Source organism: Conger conger, chromosome 12, assembly GCF_963514075.1.
Source record: "Conger conger chromosome 12, fConCon1.1, whole genome shotgun sequence".
Taxonomy (NCBI): Eukaryota; Metazoa; Chordata; class Actinopteri; order Anguilliformes; family Congridae; genus Conger; species Conger conger.
The window spans coordinates 49,766,787-49,786,786 of record NC_083771.1 but is presented as its reverse complement, the minus strand read 5'-3'; the positions used below and the strand labels follow the sequence as shown (position 1 = coordinate 49,786,786).

General features: G+C 48.4%; 2 protein-coding genes across 4 annotated transcripts in view; one reads left to right on the top strand and one right to left on the bottom strand.

The window, feature by feature from the left end:
• Positions 1 to 8,413, bottom strand: part of LOC133141689 (polyadenylate-binding protein-interacting protein 1-like) — a 17,373-nt gene extending 8,960 nt beyond the window's left edge. The window contains exons 1-5 of one of the 3 annotated variants that reach the window (XM_061262309.1): positions 7,967 to 8,413; positions 6,466 to 6,617; positions 3,264 to 3,461; positions 362 to 474; positions 73 to 184 (exon numbers count right to left, since the gene is read on the bottom strand). In XM_061262309.1, the coding sequence (XP_061118293.1) occupies positions 73 to 184; positions 362 to 474; positions 3,264 to 3,461; positions 6,466 to 6,617; positions 7,967 to 8,192 (801 nt within the window). In that variant the 5' untranslated portion in view covers positions 8,193 to 8,413. Of the gene's footprint in view, positions 1 to 72; positions 185 to 361; positions 475 to 3,263; positions 3,462 to 6,465; positions 6,618 to 6,767; positions 7,915 to 7,966 lie in introns of those variants that run through there. The other 2 variants (XM_061262310.1, XM_061262311.1) reach the window with 2 other exon arrangements.
• Positions 8,414 to 9,006: 593 nt separating this feature from the next.
• nnt (nicotinamide nucleotide transhydrogenase) overlaps positions 9,007 to 20,000 on the top strand; it is a 36,960-nt gene continuing 25,966 nt past the window's right edge. Inside the window, exons 1-4 of the mRNA XM_061262308.1 lie at positions 9,007 to 9,120; positions 11,726 to 11,896; positions 15,785 to 16,014; positions 17,130 to 17,347. Of these exons, the coding sequence (XP_061118292.1) occupies positions 11,755 to 11,896; positions 15,785 to 16,014; positions 17,130 to 17,347 (590 nt within the window). The 5' untranslated portion in view covers positions 9,007 to 9,120; positions 11,726 to 11,754. The remainder of the gene's footprint in view (positions 9,121 to 11,725; positions 11,897 to 15,784; positions 16,015 to 17,129; positions 17,348 to 20,000) is intronic.

Sequence of the window (20,000 nt, the reverse complement as noted above, 5' to 3'; positions counted from 1 at the left end):
TAATGTAGTGTAGTGTGTAGTGTAATGTAGTGTAGTGTAGCGTAGCGTAACGGGAGTGCAGACGTGCCTCACCTCCAGGTTGAGGTACAGCTCTCCCAGGAAGAGCACGTAGGAGTGGAAGCTCTTCTGCGTGGCCTCATCCCCGCGCACGGCCTGTGCCCTCTGCTCGTACTCCGTCTGGCACCTGCGCAGAGAGCGTTAGCGTTACACTTCATTCCGCGACATCCCGCTTCATTTCACTGACGTGGGCTGGCTCCATATACATCCCTCTGTATTTGTGGGAATGTAAAAACACAGGTAAAACACTGAGGAGAGCAGCACTAAACTCTCACAGGGAATGGCACGGTCAGACACGACACACCTTTGGAGAAGCAGCTTCCGGAAAGTTCCGCCGGGCGGGCTGATGGTCAGGTGATGCGACAGGTAGTTGCAAAGTCGAGCGCCCGTGTAGGCGAAGTTCGGGACAGACGTTGACTGCCAGAGACAAAAGGCAGGGTCAACACGTGGATAGGACGCAATCCCAAGCACTTCCTGCACAGTGACACACCTCCACCCACCCCTGACACATCCACACACCCCACACACCTCCACACCTCCACACACCCCTGACACATCCACACAACCCCCACACCCCCACACCCCCACACCTCCACACACCCACACACCTCCGCACACCTCCACACACCCCTGACACATCCACACACCCCCCACACCCCACACCCCCACACACCTCCACCCACCCCCACACCTCCACCCACCCCTGACACATCCACACACCCCACACCCCCACACACCCCCACACACCTCCACACCCCCACACACCCCCACACACCCCACACCCCCACACACCTCCACCCACCCCCACACCTCCACCCACCCCTGACACATCCACACACCCCACACCCCCACACACCTCCACACACCCCACACCTCCACACACCTCCACACACCCCACACACCTCCACCCACCCCTGACACATCCACACACCCCACACCTCCACACACCCCTGACACATCCACACCCCCCACACCCCACACCTCCACACACCCCACACACCTCCATACACCTCCACCCACCCCCATACCTCCACCCACCCCTGACACATCCACACACCCCACACCTCCACACCTCCACCCACCCCTGACACCTCCACACACCTCCACACACCCCAAACACCTCCACACACCCCACACCTCCACACACCCCTGACACCCCTGACACCTCCACACACCCCTGACCCCGCCGCAGTCCCACTGAAGCCTGCACTATACACACCTCCACACACCCCACACACCTCCACACACCTCCACACACCCCACACCTCCACACACCTCCACACACCTCCACACACCCCACACCTCCACACACCTCCACACACCTGACACCTCCACACACCCCACACCTCCACACACCCCACACACCTCCACACACCCCACACACCTCCACACACCTGACACCTCCACACACCCCACACCTCCACACACCTCCACACACCTCCACACACCCCACACACCCCACACACCTCCACACACCCCACACACCTCCACACCCCACACACCTCCACACACCTGACACCTCCACACACCCCACACACCCCCACACACCCCACACACCTCCACACACCCCACACCTCCACACACCCCCCACACCTCCACACACCTCCACACACCTGACACCTCCACACACCCCACACCTCCACACACCCCACACACCTCCACACACCCCACACACCCCACACCCCACACCTCCACACACCTGACACCTCCACACACCCCCACACACCTCCACACACCTGACACCTCCACACACCCCACACACCTCCACACACCTCCACACACCTGACACCTCCACACACCCCCACACACCTCCACACACCTGACACCTCCACACACCTCCACACACCCCACACACCTCCACACACCCCTGACACGCTGCACAGCTGCTCCTCCTGGATTCCCAGAATGCCAGGATGAATTATGACATTCTGAGTTATGAACGGGAGAGAGCTCCGTTTGGTTCTGTTCTCTCGTGCAGAGAACATGTTAAATTCACTAGTTTCTCACGTGTCACAAAGCAGCTCTCCTCCGGGACGGGGAGTTAGGGAAGGGAATGAGTCAAATGCTGCTCATGGTAGCACGTTAGCATGTGCACTCGGACCAGTGTGTAGATGAGCTCTACCTGCACATGGTAGCACGTTAGCAGTGGTGTAGGGGAAAATTCACAGAACGAAAGATCTCCCTCCTAAAAGCATGATAACCAATCACAAGTCAAAATCAGACTCCACCTTAGTGAGCAGGCTGGTTCCTCCAAAACTCTCGACGATGTGTGCTAAAAGTTTATCAATATATCTGTATTAAAGTATGATATGTACCCTGTATAGTTTCAAACTGATTAACTGCTAAATTGTGCTAGGATTACACAGTGAGCCCAGCCAGCTGGCAGGGGGGGGGGGCCTGTCTTGAACTGTGTAGACCAAACTGTCAAGGACACGGGCAGAGCAAGATATGACTGTACAGCTGATTTCTCCGGGACTCTCGATGTTTTATGCCAAAAGTGTATCTATTTGACCTAGAACATTAATTATAGCTGAGCTTATGAAAACGCAAGAAACCACAGTGAAAACTGTTGAAATGAGAGCAAAGAATGCTACGTACATTTATTCCCTTAGAAGAGAATAATTAATCAAATGTTTAGTATGTCTGTATATTAGAAAAGTATATTAGAAGTGAATATTAATGAAATGTTTAGTTTGTCTGTATATTTTCAATGATTACTGCTGCTTAGTTTGTCTTATAAAAGCGAAAGATACAGAGTGACGTGTATGGATGACGTGTTAGAGGGAGGGCATCCAGAACTTTATGAGGTCTGGTAGTTTGCCAAGAGCAGGTGCGGGGTGAAGTGAGGACACGTAGTTGGCCCTGAACTTTGTACAGAGTTGGCAGAGCATAAGGACCGTTGGCAATTTGCCACAATGACATTGTGGGAGGAGCGTTGGGAGGAGTTACGATAAGAAAAGTGTTGGTGATTTGCCAGAATGCGGTTTGAGGAGGAGTTGTAGGTGGAGTAACTGTGTATAAAATGGGTGTACAAATGCCAGTCGGGGTTCAGTTCTGGAGAGCTGATCCGGCTTTATGCACGTCTGCTAATAAAGTCTGATTTTCCTGAAGATCTTGCTGCCTGGTGTCGTCTTTTCCCTCGCGAAGATGTTTTTCGACAAATTGAAGATTTGGACTCTGTCGTTTCCTAGACACGACAGTGGTACCTGTGAGTAGATGAGCTCCACCAGCTCGTGCAGCGTCTCCTCGGCTGTGACCCAGGCGTTGAGCGTGGCCGTGATGGCCTCGATCTCCAGCTCGAACGACGCAGGCGAGGAGTTCAGGTGATTCAGGTACTCCTGCACCAACTCAGCCAAAGTGGCTTCTGGGTAATAACTGTCCGAGCCATCGTCGTACGTCGATTCCTTAACAGCCAACAGGTAGAGGAAAAAGCATCAGCAAGGAATTTCTCTTCATGTAAAACATGGGACAATCCATGCAGTAATGCACATATGTCCCGACCCATGCAAACTCAACCAGGGCCATTTCTTGACTAAAAAAGACAATGCAAGTTATTTGCCGAAACAAAAAATAAGAGGAAGTTGAGTTTCCACCTGTAGGCAGGCAGGGAGTAAAGATCGGCTAAATTGCCTGCAGCCTAGTGGCTAAAGTGCCTGTAGCCTAGTGGCTAAGGTGCCTGTAGCCTAGTGGCTAAGGTGCCTGTAGCATAGTGGCTAAGGTGCCTGTAGCATAGTGGCTAAGGTGCCTGTAGCATAGTGGCTAAGCTGCCTGTAACCTCATGGCTAAGATGCCTAACTCCTCTCTGTCCTCTGGCTGCTTTCCCTCATCATTCAAGAGGGCCTACATCACCCACTCTAGACCCCTCCTGCATTCAAAACTACCGTCCGGTATCTCTCCTTCCTTTTCTATCCAAATCCATTGAACAAGCCGCCTCCAACCAACTCTCTTCCTTCCTCTCTCAGAATAACCTGCTGGACCCCCACCAGTCCGGCTTCAGACCTGGCCACTCGACGGAGACTGCACTCCTCTCTGTCAACGAGTCCCTTCAGGCTGCACGAGCAACCTCTCTCTCCTCTGTCCTGATCCTTCTTGACCTCTCTGCGGCGTTCGACACGGTCAACCACTCCATCCTCTTAGCCTCCCTGGCATCTACAGGGATCTGTGGCACAGCCTTAGAGTGGATCCAATCTTATCTCTCTGGCCGGTCCTCCCAGGTGTCCTGGGCTGGAGGAGTGTCAACCCCTCGCCCCCTTGTTACAGGAGTCCCCCAGGGCTCAGTCAACGGACCCCTCCTCTTCTCCATCTACACGAGATCCCTTGGCCCTGTTATCTCTGCTCATGGCATCTCATATCATTGTTATGCCGATGACACCCAACTCTTTCTCTCCTTCCCCCCATCAGACACACAGGTCTCTACCCGTGTCTCCGCCTGCCTGAGAGACATCCAGAGCTGGATGGGCAACCACCATCTCAACCCAGATAAGACGGAGGTGATCTTCATCCCTGCTTTAACCTCTCCCTTCTCTGATTTCTCCATCTCACTAGGGGATACCACAGTGACTTCATCCCCTAGTGCAAGAAACCTTGGAGTGGTGATGGACAACAGGCTATCCTTCTCCAAGAACATCACTACGGTGACCCGGGCGTGCAGGTTCTTCCTGTACAACATCCGGAGAATCCAACCCTTTGCTCAGCAACCTCCACAGGCTGCCTGTTATGGCTCGCATCAAATTTAAAACTTTGGTGCTCGCATACCAGTCAGTTAAAGGACCAGCCCCTGTATATATTCAATCCCTTATCAAGACCTATACACCAGCAAGACCCCTCCGTTCTGCCACTTCGTGCCGTCTGGCGCCTCCCCCTCGCCACACCTGCACTTCACGCTCACGGCTGCTGTCTGTCCTGGAATGACCTCCCGGTGGATGTCAGAATGGCAGAGTCTCTGACCTCCTTCAAGCGCAGACTGAAGACCCATCTCTTCAGGCTATACCTTTCCCTCCCCAACTCACAATCACCGTGATTAGCCTTAGACCGTAATGGCACTTATGTATAGATATCGTTACTTGTATAGGTATTGTTGTTTTTATTGGCTGTTGGTATTGTTGTATTCTAGCTGCCAACTGCAAATGGTAAATGGTTGGCATTTATATAGCGCCTTTATCCAAAGCGCTGTACAATTGATGCTTCTCATTCACCCATTCATACACACACTCACACACCGACGGCAATTGGCTGCCATGCAAGGCGCCGACCAGCTCGTCAGGAGCATTTGGGGGGTTTGGTGTCTTGCTCAGGGACACTTCGACACAGCCTGGCCGGGGGATCGAACCGGCAACCCTCCGACTGCCAGACGACTGCTCTTACTGCCTGAGCCATGTCACCCCAACTGTGGTATACTAGTTTGAAAGTTGATTGTACTCTTCAAGGGTTCTGAATTTCTGTATGTTTACACTAGGACTCGGAACTGTACTGTCCTCTCAGGTCCACTTTTGCACGTGTTCTTGTGTTTGATTTGTACTTTGTTGTACGTCGCTCTGGATAAGAGCGTCTGCTAAATGCCACGTAATGTAATGTAATGTAACATTGCTCCAGGAGGGACTGTCCCCTGCATTTTACAGCCTGCATTCAGCACAGTCTGGGGCTGGGCACTGTTAAAGCATCAGCCCCTGTATATATTAAATCCCTTATCAAGACCTACACACCAACAACACCCCTCCATTCTGCTGCTTCCCCTGTGGTGGAATGACCTCCCGGTGGATGTCAGAACGGCAGAGTCTCTGACCTCCTTCAAGCGCAGACTGAAGACTCATCTCTTCAGGCTACACCTTTCCCTCCCTAACTCACCACCATGATTAGCTTATATAGTTGTATAGATATTGTTGTTGTTTTTTTTGTATTAGCTATTGTTTTGTTGTACTCTGGGTATTCTAGCTGCCAACTGTGGTATGCTAGTTTGGAAGTTGATGTATTCTTCAAGGGTTCTGATTGTATCTGTATGGTTACACTAGGACTCGGAACTGTACTGTCCTCTCTGATTCTCTTCACACTGCTAAATGCCTTGTAATGTAATTAACCAACGCATGCAAACGACTCCCTTACCAGGAGCCTGTATTATGAAGCAGGATTACTGCGTTAGCTGGATAACGGCACAAAGAAAAAACCCGAAACAGCTCGCTTTCCCTCAGTCCATGTTCTAGTTCTAGAGTTCTACAGTTATCCAGCTAACTCAGTTATGCTGCTTTATGACACAGGCCCCTGGTTTCTTTGATCTGAACTGGTTGAAAAGTGAAAACAAAAAACTGAAGATATAGATATAGACCCTGCAGCTCTCCAGGAACAGGAGCGAAAACTACAGCTCAGCACTGATCGCCCCGTGCACCCAGTCAGGGTGAGGTGCGTCTGCCTCACCTGGTACGGGCTGTAGTTCTTTGGGTAGAACTCGGGGGCGTTGGCGGAAAGACAGGAGCTGAAGGCCAGAGAGTTGGCGGTTTGCGCTTTGAGGGCCGCAGGGCTTGGGGAGCTGACTGTGGGATGCGAGGCTTTGGTTATTCTTCTGTCACCTGCAACACACACAGCAAGGCTTCGGTTATTATTTTACCACCAGCAACGCAGGCAATAAAACATAGACAGTGCTTATATTTCAACTGCAGCGTTTCGCTCTTCAACAGCGAACTCTGCCAAAGGCACAATTCTGGAATGTTCCATCATACCCTCAACAACAGCCTGTTCTCCCGATGCCAAAACTGCATAAAATACGATGCGACAGAGATTTAAAGTCTCAGTGACTTCTGCATACAGAATGAGGCAATAACACAGTGATGTCCCATCTGATGTCAGCAGGTGCATTAGATCCTCTTTGTCTACAGGTCTCTGTAGAAACGCTGATATGTTTTTTTTTTTCACTGCAACTTGTGGGGATATCTCAGCATAAACACAGTATGCGGTATCTGCTAACTTTTCAACGCAGAGCGGAACGCTTCTTCGTCATGTCCAAACCGGACAGGCAGTGCAATGAACCCCATTTGCGATACATTCTGACACATCTGACAGCAGACGCCATCTTGTTCGCCGTGGCGTGGGAACCGAACTTTGATCTCACGTCCCAGTGTAGTGCCGATTACATCATCGCCAAAAGACCAGCCCCCCAACAGGCCTGAACCTGGTTCTGTACCGGCCATACTGCCGCTGCAGTATTTTGGTCACGTCCTTAATTTACCTGGACATATGCCCGGACGTTACAGTATAAATATAGCGGCAACACAGCTGAAAATGCCGGCCACACGTCCATGCAGCACTTAACCAGCGTTGCGACACCGATTTTCCCCAACACCCACCCGACAGGCGGGATCAAACAAATTATAGTCAAAACGTTGCAATGCATGCTGGCGCGCATTTCATCTGGAGCGCCAGGTAAATGTGCGTCTGATGAGACATCCATTCCTCAGCCAAATTAGCGTGACGACCGGTATAACCGAACTTCCGAATGACTGATAACATACGTTTGGCAGCTCAGCTACGATTGATCTACATTCCAGTTACGCCACCAGCGTCAACCAAGCAAGAAAGCCGCTATTTCAAGGTTGGCTGAAGTTAACGCTCCAGCTAAATTCCTTCCCGTAACAGACTTGGCGACAGGCTTTTTTGCCGACTGTAGCCTAGGTTAGTAGGCTAGTAGGTACTATTGCTTTGTCAGGTTTGTGTGCTAGCAAACTGTCTCGTCTTTTGCTTGAAGTAATAGGCCTATTATCATTGAACGCAGCTAACGTTAGTTATTGTTTTCATAACGGTGTAATGCGGTCACTCATTGTTCCACATTAAACACAACCACAACTCGGTAGCTAGCTATTAGCCTCATGTCTGTCCGTCTAGTCCGCTAGACCAGACACAGCGAGCATGAAGGCACTCTAACCGCTGCTGTCTCTCACACCTCCAACGGCGCTCAGACTGTTGTTCTCAGCCAAAGGAGGTGACGTCCGCGGCTGTCTTAGCGGTTCACGTTGATTGAAGAACGTTGTTTTGGCGTCTCCCTCGCCTGGTTCCGGGAGCCGCCCGCTGTCCTGCTCACAGAGGCCGGGGCTGTTGGGCTTCAACCGGTTCCGACCCGCCCCGGGCGCCCGATCAAAATTGTCTGTCATACCAGCGCTTAAACAGGCTTTATACACTGGTCGGTACCATTCGAATCACGACCGTAAATATGCTTGGGGGGAATATAATTTATGCGCACACCGTTTCTAGCCTGCAATGCCTTTCCACATAGGATCGGTCCGTCTCTTTTGCTTTATTTACAAATCTGCTACCGTATATCGGAAACACTTCGCGACTTCCTGCAATAACAGCAACAACAACACTCATCCTGGCAGATCATTTCGGCATTGAACAAAAGCCAGAGTGAGTGGGGGGACGTTCTGGCGACGACTAGTGGACCGGGGTGGGAGCAGTTCCGTTTCCCATTTGCTTTCCAGGTATGATAATGATAATACTAATAGTAATACTAATAATATTAACTTTCTGCGAATTGTAGATTTTGGTATTATATTGGCACCATGTTCTACGATTTAACAGACCCTTAACTACACCTCACACGTTCAATTTAATCTGATTGATACATGATACATTTGGAATATGAAATATGAATATGAAATCCAAGTAAACTGCAAAATCTACTTGATTTATTTAGTATATGTAGCTATGTGGGTGCCATATGTATGTGATTCATGATTACATTTCCCACTGTAATTTAAAGCGCTAAAAAATTATATTCCTATGATATTAGGCTTAATTACATCCACGCATTCTTGCGCATTATTCATTCACAAACTGAAGCTATCACATAGCCTACATGCTGAGGCTTAGAAAAACAACATGGTATTGCATTAAACTTAAAACATTATGAGCACAATAATTGTGATCTCCTTTTGAACAATGTGTGATCACTATCTTACCCAACAGACCACATGACCCAGTAAAATGTGAACGCAAGATGAAGATTTCTTCTTCCGGGTAGCCGGCAAACCCGACTAGTACGCGTGAACGCGCCGTTCAGTCTCCTGCAAATCATTTAAGGTCAGTACTGTTAGTCATTGATCCCTCGTTGTTTTGGCATCTAAACAATATGCACAACAAACCTATTTGCTTTGGCAGTGTAAAGATGAATAGCATCGTGCGGTATAATTTAAAGTCGACCTCGCGGCTGCTCCTAAAGGCGTAAATTTCACAGTTGGAACCACGGCCGCGGTCATGCCGCCTTTCCATTCTAACGAACAAAAACACCGAGCGCAATGGTAGACACTGATTGCCTTGTGAAAGTAGCAGGTTAATCTCCTGCATAATGTCGGGCTATCGGCTGCCTTGTGGCGTTCAGTTTTCTCGTCGGTTAACAAGATCGCGGCGTTTTAATGTAGGATTGAATGAAGTGACCGACTACGTAGCAAATGTGGGATTATATCCGTTGCTGGATAGAGACCAAGCTAGAGCATCTTAAATTCACGTGTATCCTCTCGGGAGGTGAGCAAGCGAGCAAATTAAGGTTAACGTTGTTGAATAATGGCGGGGTTTATTGTGAATGACTTCTAAATCTCCTCTCCGAAACCAAAGATAGCTACTTGGCTAATGCTTGCTAAAAACTAACAACAAATGCATGGTCTCTAAGGTGATTTGCAAACAATACATTCCGCTTCAGTTAAAGTGGTAGCCTCCCTCGTACTAAACGACAACTGAAGCCCAGATTAAAGCAGGATCTTTCTCCTGCACCGTGAGCCGTTTAACGAGGCACTCTTCTTCTGCTTTGGTGTGCTGACGTGTAACGCGTCATTCATTTCATTCATTTACCGGATGTTTTTAATCCTCCGGGATGTGTGTAAACATAACGCTTTGTGAAAATAGAGTCAATTGTTGTGTGTAATGGCATACGCATACGTGGCTGGTGGATGCAATAACAGCCATGTAGGAAATTCCACCAGTGAAAAGCGGTGCACGTGGGCAGTACACCCCTACCCCGCCCCCCCCCCCCCCCCCCCCCCCCCTATAAACTGAAACTTTGTTTTTATTGCCGACCATTCCATACCTTTCACTACCTCCCGTTTGACGTGTTGTGACTCAGCAGCCGCCGGGTACAGTGCAGAAAGGAGAGAATCTGCGTGGGCTGCAGTTACACGAAAGATTTGTGCAAAAACTGAACAGCTGCAATCGAAACGGCGACAGAAATAAGAGAGTGTCGCGTGTCGGAGGCGTGAGAGGAACCGCAGCTGGGTTATTTCTGCACTGTGGGTACAGCTGGGACAAGTCCTCCTGCTCGCGCCAGGCAAGATAATGCGGCGATGCTCAACCGACTTAGTGATTCGGTGTCTAATTAATAATAATTAATCATTCTTAATCAAGCACACAGCCGGCTGTATCGCTGCATTCTCTGAATCGGGCCCGATCCGTTTCAAATATTTATTTTGTATAAGCTCCAGCTAGCAGACTGCAAATGTATGAATTAATCGGCATAGTTCATACAGCTATTAGATATAACTAATATAATTGGTCGGAACAAATGCCAGCAATGAAGGTAGGATATGTATTTGGTCGAAGAGGTGCATATATGGGTCATTTGACATCGACGCTTTTCTAAAAATGCCACGGCAGGAATCTCAGCCATGTTTAAAGTGAGCGCTTGTCTGCCTTGTTTTTTTGTGGGCTAACAAATCGATCTCCGTTGGGAAGTGCTGCGGGCCGATCAGATGAATGACCTTGGCGCTCTGTCATTTTGAATACATGACGCAGGTGCCTGTAAACAAATGTGCCAGTCGTGTTTTGGGATGATTACTCTCGAGCCCTTGACTTTTTGAACTGTTTACAGTGCACACTGGTTGAGCTGGATTTGGCCGGGGGGGGGGGTGGGGGGGTGGTGGGGGGGTGGTGGTGGTGGTGGTGTGTGCTTTATTTGTATATTTGTATTTTATATAGCTAGTATAGTACAGAAACTTTTTCAAAAGAAAAAAACTCACAAAGATGCTTTACAGAGTAACAGAAGGACCATAGAGGTGAAGGCCAAAAACTAGAGCCCCTGAGAAATTGTGACTGTTTTACTGAGGAGGGTAATCGTTGCCCAAGTGATTCATCAAAGCCCTACATCATCAGGAGAAGGAAACTGAAAAAGCTGTTAAATGATTAGAGAGAAGCTTAGAGGAGCCTCTCCCCGACCACGCCCCCCACAGGGTCCCGATGCCCTTGTGCATTCTCCTGTAGGTGACCTGTTACGCCTGCTGGTCTCACCTCTACGCCCCTGTGGGGGGGGGGGGGGGGGCAGGCAGTGTTTAGGATACAGTGAAGCATGCTGGGATAGACTGGTGTGATCAATGCTCTGTGTGTCTGTGTGCGTGTGTGCCTGTGTGCGTGTGTGCGTGTGTGCGTGCGTGCGTGCGTGCGTGCGTGCGTGCGTGCGTGCGTGCGTGTGCGTGCGCGTGTGTCTGTGCGCGTGTGTCTGTGTGTCTGTGTGTTTGTGCGCGTGTGTCTGTGTGTCTGTGTGCGTTTGTGCGTGTGCCTGTATCTGTGTGCGTGTGTCTGTGTCTGTGTCTGTGTCTGTGTCTGTGTCTGTCTGTGTGTGTGCGTGTGTGCGTGCGCGTGTGTGTGTGTGTCTGTGTGCGTGCGTGCGTGTGTGTGTCTGTCTGTGTGTGTGTGTGTGCAGGAGGCGGAAAGTTCCGGCAGCTCAGCGTCATGGCGACCCTCCTGCGTGTGGTGGCCTCTCGCTGCTCCGGCCCCCTTCTGAGGGGCGGGGCCCCAGGCCCTCGCGTCGCCACGGCAACACCCCTGCGCTTCTTCAGAACCCACCCCCAGCTCAGCCGCTGTGCCAGCCCAGGTAAGCCCCAAATACCCCAAATACCCCCCTCAGCTCCAGCGCCTCCTACCTGCCTAGTGTCGATTCTCATGCACAGGTGCTGCACACATATCCTGTTCTGAAAGGCAGTAAAATCACACACTTTTCCCCTGTTTTATTCATTCGGAAGATTTTAGATTTTTGTGATACTGTGTAAAGTTCTCTGTGGCCAGTTTAATACTCTTTTTGAGCCAGGAAAACAGGCTTTTGTGTTCCTGACACAGACACAGGTAGGCAGTTTTTATAGCTAAATTGCAGTTAGTGTGGGTGAGGCCTGGTTCCTGTGCAGTCTGTCTGAGCCTCTGGTTCTGGGGCTGTGCAGCTCGCTGTGTGTCGAGGAAGAACAGCCGTCTGCCGTGTTAACACTTCCCTCTGCTGCCCCCCAGGTGTGCATGCCTCCCATTACATTACATTACATTACATTACATTACATTACATTACATTACATTATTGCCATTTTTACCCAGAGCAACGCACAGTTGATCAGACTAAGCAGGAGACAATCCTCCCCTGGAGCAATGCAGGGTTAAGGGCCTTGCTCAAGGGCCCAACAGCTGTGCGGATCTTATTGCTACACCGGGATTAGAACCACCGACCTTGTGTGTCCCAGTCATGTACCTTAACCACTACGCTACAGGGTCATGTACCTTAACCACTACGCTACAGGGTCATGTACCTAAACCACGACGCTACTGCGTCATGTACCTTAACCACTACGCTACAGGGTCATGTACCTTAACTACGACACTACAGGCCGCCCCAGGATGTGCGTCCCGCGTGTTAATGTCCGATGGCCGCAGGGGTCGTCATGACAGCTGCCGGGTTCTATTCTTGGCAAATTCCCAAGTGGAAGTCAGGGTTATAGGAACACCAGGTCAGGCTGGAGAAGGGTGTTTTTATCGGCTGCTGGTTCCTGCTTTTTCTGAAGCCTAATGTTTTCCGTTCTCGGTTAGTCATTTTGCGAGTGCGCAGGACAGAAATGAACACTTCACTTGTCAGAAGAAACTATTTTTATCTAAATTCAACACTTGTCCTCTCGGTTAGAACAGTGAAATGTTACATTTCCCAGTGATTCTTTTCTGAGATTTTTTCCCCCACAAAGCTCCTGAAGTTTGTAATATTTTTGTTCAGATCAGAGGTTTAAAATCGCTGTGTGAAGCACAAAGACAAAGACAGAAAGAAGATGGCCTCCCACCTGCTGAAGCTCTTGTTTTGGGCCGGCTCCTCTGGGCCGTGTGTGGAGTGCTGACACAGACACTGCGACCCTGACATCTGTACATTTGGGTGTGCTGGAATTTTCCGTGGTGGGTCTCGTGATGCCACTCTTCAGTCAACATAATGGGCTGGTTGGTTGAACATTTTTGCTGATACCCAAACTACCTTCTGCCTGACGACTGAACCCGCTTAATTAGTCATGCTGTAAGGCAACCTGTTCTGCCCCAGATTCTGCAGTTTGGCAGGCAGGCACACATATACAAGCACACAAACATACACTTGAAGATCGTTCATATCTTTGGAGTTTCTCCTTCTCCATGCAGTACAGCTCTGTAAACCTGTAAATGTTGTGTTCCTGCCTGTATGTGATAACTGATCAGCAATCTTATGGTTCAGTGTCTCCAAGGTCAAAGGTCTTTTTAATTGAATGATGTTTAGCTGACGTTAGCCAGTAGCCACGATATGTACAGTCCTTTTAAATTTTTGTATGTTTTGATTTATTTATTTATTTTTAACCTGAGACTTGTGCCTAGTCAGAATGGTTTGTGTGTAAGATAATAATATTTTTGTGTTGCAACATTCAGGCTGCTCAGTCTGTTGAAAAAAAAAAAAAAAAAAGCAGTTTCTCTTGATCTCACACAACGGCATTTCTTATGCAAGATAAACAAACCCTGCGCTACATACCAATATGAGAATGAGGCATTCTGAACCACAGATGAGGTGGAGTTTATGAGTCACTGAAACCACATGAATCTTTGGCATGGGCAACAAAGCCTTTTGATTAGTAAATATGAGCCTTTTAATTGTTCTTGAATACTCTCTCTCCCACCACTGCATACTTTGTGGTTTTACTGGTCCTGTTATGTCCAAACATGTTCATGTCTTAAACATGTATTATATGTCTGTATCAGTGGAGGCTCCTCCATAGAGGTGGAGGAGGCCTGGCCTCCCCAATAATTTGAGAGAAGAGAGATTTAAAAAAAACAATAAATATATTTATTTTATTCATTTATTTTAACAAAAAACATATTTTTTATTTTTTATATTCATATTATTTTAGTTTTGTTCATAAATCTAAATTTTCCCATGGCTAAAACCCAATATTGCAATTGTAAAGCAACAGGCCAGATTTCCCTATCAGTTTGTATTAAGGGAGGCCAGGCCAGGCCAGGCCTCCCCTAGGAAATGAGATTCTCATAGAAGTCAATGTAATGCATTTTTTTTCATGCCAATATGTGATTGGCCAGATCACTGAAAATGGGTGGGCAACGGAGGCCTGGCCTCACCATGCATTGTGTCCAGGGCTGAAAGATTGACATTTTGTTCGTCCAATCACATGCTACTGGTTCATTTGGAATCAACTATCCTTTCCTTTCCTATTCAACACAGAAGCCATTTTGAGAATTCGCTAGTCACTTCAGTCAAACAAACACTCGCCATAGTGGCTACGAGTGTCCTATCAACTTGTGCTTTGCAGGAAATTTAGAGAACACCCCTGGCTATCATCCCTGGAGTTTATAGCTCATTTGGCAAAACACTTTTGCTTAAAACTACCTCGGAAGTCGGCGAGATTCTAGCGCAATTTGAGATCTTGGGCTGGAGATATGCAGATTCCAGATACTAGGGAGTGAGAATGACATTCAATAGGTCATGTTAGACACCATTTGGGATTTATTGAACAGTTTTATTCTTAATGTAGTCCATTTCGTTTTATTACAAGTCAATTTAATAATCTTCCATATCAAATTACCGAATTGTTGCTCTGTGAGGAAATTCACTCTAAATACGAATAGAGTGCTGCCCTCTAGTGGATAACGTTAACGTTAGATAAAGCCAACTGGAACCATATTTTTACATATTTTATATTAAATATATTGAATAAAACTACATATGATAAAGAAAGTGTTATCTTATCTTTTTTATATGCTAAACTTGATTAAATTGGTGATTACATGTTGAAGCTGTAGAAGAATGAAAAATGTAAGCTAAACAAAATTGTTTTTAACTACATAATTAAAATTCCTGCCTTTTACACATGTTCACTTGGCATTTATATTACATCCAAATGTCATTTCTCAGCTTAATTATCAGGCAGGCTCATAGACTTACAGCAATGTCATTTCTTCAGGAAGGCACAAGGCTAAGCTCTGCACAATGAATTTCATCAGCCAGAACTTTCTGACTGTAGCTTACACTCCAAATAGTATGCCTTTGGCCAGCACAAAGACAGATAAGAGAACAGGGAACATTCCATCGCGAGTGAAGTGAGCAAGCGGAAAAAAATGGCCTCCTCAATTCTGGAAGTCACCAGCCTCCACTGGTCTGTATATAGTCACGTGTGATTACACTTGCTCACACTTGATTAGTATTGTCTCTGTGTTCTGGGCCAAATCAGCCATTTTGAGTCACAGCTACACTATGGCCTTATTTCCCACTTTTACAACGCAAGCCTGCTGAAGCACAGACACTCTCAGCATGAGCCTAAGAGTGCCACAGGTGTGCCCTGAACTCTGACCAAGTTTGGCGCAGTTACACCCTAAACTTTAACCCAAGTTTGGCACAATTACACCCTGAATATGTTTTGCGTATTTGTTGTAAACAATAAAACACTTTTGTTACAAAAATAAGTTCTGAGCCACACCCCTCCCTCCCCAGGTGTTCCGTACAAACAGCTGACGGTGGGCGTGCCCCGGGAGGTGTTCCAGGACGAGCTGCGGGTGGCGCTGTCCCCTGCAGGGGTGCAGGCTCTGATAAAGCAGGGCTTTAACGTGGTGGTGGAGTCTGGCGCTGGAGACGCCGCCAAGTTCTCAGACGACCTCTACACCCAGGCCGGGGCGGCCATCCGGGGCGCGGAGGAGGTGCTGGGGTCTGACGTGCTGCTGAAGGTACGGGCGTCTGCTCAATGCCTGACACTGGAGACATACTTCATTTCAGTCGTGCAAACGCAAGATGGCTGCTGCGCGTATTCTGTGCCACGCGTCTGCAAGGCGCAATACCGGCATGAACTGCAGGGGGCAGTATACATTATGCCAAACACCAGTGTGAACCAACCCTGGTCCTGGAGATCTACCGTCCTAGGTTTTCGCTCAAACCCTAACAGAAACCACTGGAGATAGGCATTGTGCTACTTAGTAATTCGTAGAGTCGGGTGTGCCAAATTAGGGTTGAAATGAAAAGCCGAAAGGATGGTAGATGTCAAAGACCCGAGTTGGTGACCACTGCCGGACCACAGGAGGATCTGCGCCATCACCTTCAAGCTGCACCTCTCCCCGCCCCTCCCTACCTCCCTTAACTGTTGTCTCTACTGTTATTTTCTTGTGTTATTAGGATGACCTAATTCCTTTGCTAGTTTTGTTTCCCTAGGTAAGTTGTTTATTCATATATTTGCGTGATGCGGTTAAAAATAAATAAATAAACAATTCTGGTGATCAAATAGGCCTTATCCTTAAGGCCTAGTCCTTATCTTTGGTAGCAGTTGAAATTGTACTTCCCTCTAGGGCAGAGGTCGGCAACCCTGGTCCTGGAGAGCCGCAGGGTGTGCTGGCTTTTGTCGTTACTCAGCACTTAATTGATCGATTAAAGCAGTGGATTACACAGTTAACTCGCCTCACCTGGTTTCTTGGGTATGAATCAGTTGCTGGTATTAAGGCGAAAAACCAGCACACCCTGCGGCTCTCCAGGACCAGGGTTGCCGACCCCTGCTCTAGGGTCTTTCAGTGGACTTATCCCTGGTTATGGGTATGCACTTTGCACTTTGTTGTATGTCGCTCTGGATGAGAACGTCTGCCAAATGCCGTTAATGTAATGTAATGTAATGGTCCTTTGAAAGGACTGCCCCATAGTGGAACCACGTTTTAGACCTCCAGTCGGACAAATGTCTGAATAATGTTGCTCAGGACGCATTTCATTTGCTTATGTGTAACACAATAAAATTCTAGTATGGTTCCAACCTTAACTGCATTAACCCTGACCCTGCCTGTGTGTGATTGGCCCTGATCAGGTGCGCGCCCCCATGTTGCACCCCGCTCTGGGGGTGCATGAGGCAGAGCTGATGAAGGAGGGGGGCACCCTGCTGAGCTTCATCTACCCGGCTCAGAACCCCGAGCTCCTGGAGCTGCTGTCCCAGCGCCGCTCCACCGTGATCGCCATGGACCAGGTGCCCCGCGTCACCATCGCCCAGGGATACGATGCGCTCAGCTCCATGGCCAACATCGCAGGGTGAGTTACAGCACCAACACTGCTAACACTCTGTTCCAGTTAGCATAGGCACCAACACTGCTAATGCGCTGTTACAGTTAACATAGGCACCAACACGGCTAATGCGCTGTTACAGTTAGCATAGGCACCAACACTGCTAATGCGCTGTTACAGTTAACATAGGCACCAACACGGCTAATGCGCTGTTACAGTTAGCATAGGCACCAACACTGCTAATGCGCTGTTACAGTTAGCATAGGCACCAACACTGCTAATGCGCTGTTACAGTTAGCATAGGCACCAACACTGCTAATGCGCTGTTCCAGTTAACATAGGCACCAACACAGCTAACACTCTGTTCCAGTTAGCATAGGCACCAACACGGCTAATGCACTGTTACAGTTAGCATAGGCACCAACACGGCTAATGCGCTGTTACAGTTAGCATAGGCACCAACACTGCTAATGCGCTGTTACAGTTAACATAGGCACCAACACTGCTAATGCGCTGTTACAGTTAGCATAGGCACCAACACTGCTAATGCGCTGTTACAGTTAGCATAGGCACCAACACTGCTAATGCGCTGTTACAGTTAACATAGGCACCAACACTGCTAATGCGCTGTTACAGTTAGCATAGGCACCAACACTGCTAATGTGCTGTTACAGTTAACATAGGCACCAACACTGCTAATGCGCTGTTACAGTTAGCATAGGCACCAACACGGCTAATGCGCTGTTACAGTTAGCATAGGCACCAACACTGCTAATGCGCTGTTACAGTTAATATAGGCACCAACACTGCTAATGCGCTGTTACAGTTAGCATAGGCACCAACACAGCTAACACTTTGTTCCAGTTAGCATAGGCACCAACACTGCTAATGCGCTATTACCGTTAGCATAGGCACCAACACAGCTAACACTCTGTTCCAGTTAGCATAGGCACCAACACTGCTAATGCGCTGTTCCAGTTAACATAGGCACCAACACAGCTAACACTCTGTTCCAGTTAGCATAGGCACCAACACAGCTAACACTCTGTTCCAGTTAGCATAGGCACCAACACTGCTAATGCGCTGTTCCAGTTAACATAGGCACCAACACAGCTAACTCTCTGTTCCAGTTAGCATAGGCACCAACACGGCTAATGCGCTGTTACAGTTAGCATAGGCACCAACACTGCTAATGCGCTGTTACAGTTAGCATAGGCACCAACACTGCTAATGCGCTGTTACAGTTAACATAGGCACCAACACTGCTAATGCGCTGTTACAGTTAGCATAGGCACCAACACTGCTAAAGCGCTGTTACAGTTAGCATAGGCACCAACACTGCTAATGCGCTGTTACAGTTAGCATAGGCACCAACACTGCTAATGCGCTGTTACAGTTAGCATAGGCACCAACACTGCTAATGTGCTGTTACAGTTAACATAGGCACCAACACTGCTAATGCGCTGTTACAGTTAGCATAGGCACCAACACTGCTAATGCGCTGTTACAGTTAGCATAGGCACCAACACTGCTAATGCGCTGTTACAGTTAATATAGGCACCAACACTGCTAATGCGCTGTTACAGTTAGCATAGGCACCAACACAGCTAACACTCTGTTCCAGTTAGCATAGGCACCAACACTGCTAATGCGCTATTACCGTTAGCATAGGCACCAACACAGCTAACACTCTGTTACAGTTAGCATAGGCACCAACACAGCTAACACTCTGTTCCAGTTAGCATAGGCACCAACACTGCTAATGCGCTATTACCGTTAGCATAGGCACCAACACAGCTAACACTCTGTTCCAGTTAGCATAGGCACCAACACTGCTAATGCGCTGTTCCAGTTAACATAGGCACCAACACAGCTAACACTTTGTTCCAGTTAGCATAGGCACCAACACAGCTAACACTCTGTTCCAGTTAGCATAGGCACCAACACTGCTAATGCGCTGTTACAGTTAGCATAGGCACCAACACTGCTAATGCGCTGTTACAGTTAACATAGGCACCAACATGGCTAATGCGCTGTTCCAGTTAGCATAGGCACCAACACGGCTAATGCGCTGTTACAGTTAACATAGGCACCAACACTGCTAATGCGCTGTTACAGTTAGCATAGGCGCCAACACGGCTAATGCGCTGTTACAGTTAACATAGGCACCAACACTGCTAACACTCTGTTCCAGTTAGCATAGGCACCAACACGGCTAATGCGCTGTTACAGTTAACATAGGCACCAACACTGCTAACACTCTGTTCCAGTTAGCATAGGCACCAACACGGCTAATGCGCTGTTACAGTTAGCATAGGCACCAACACTGCTAATGTGCTGTTACAGTTAGCATAGGCACCAACACTGCTAATGCGCTGTTACAGTTAGCATAGGCACCAACATGGCTAATGCGCTGTTACAGTTAGCATAAGCACCAACACTGCTAATGTGCTGTTACAGTTAGCATAGGCACCAACACGGCTAATGCGCTGTTACAGTTAGCATAGGCACCAACACGGCTAATGCGCTGTTACAGTTAATATAGGCACCAACACTGCTAATGCGCTGTTACAGTTAGCATAGGCACCAACACAGCTAACACTCTGTTCCAGTTAGCATAGGCACCAACACGGCTAATACGCTGTTACAGTTAGCATAGGCACCAACACTGCTAATGCGT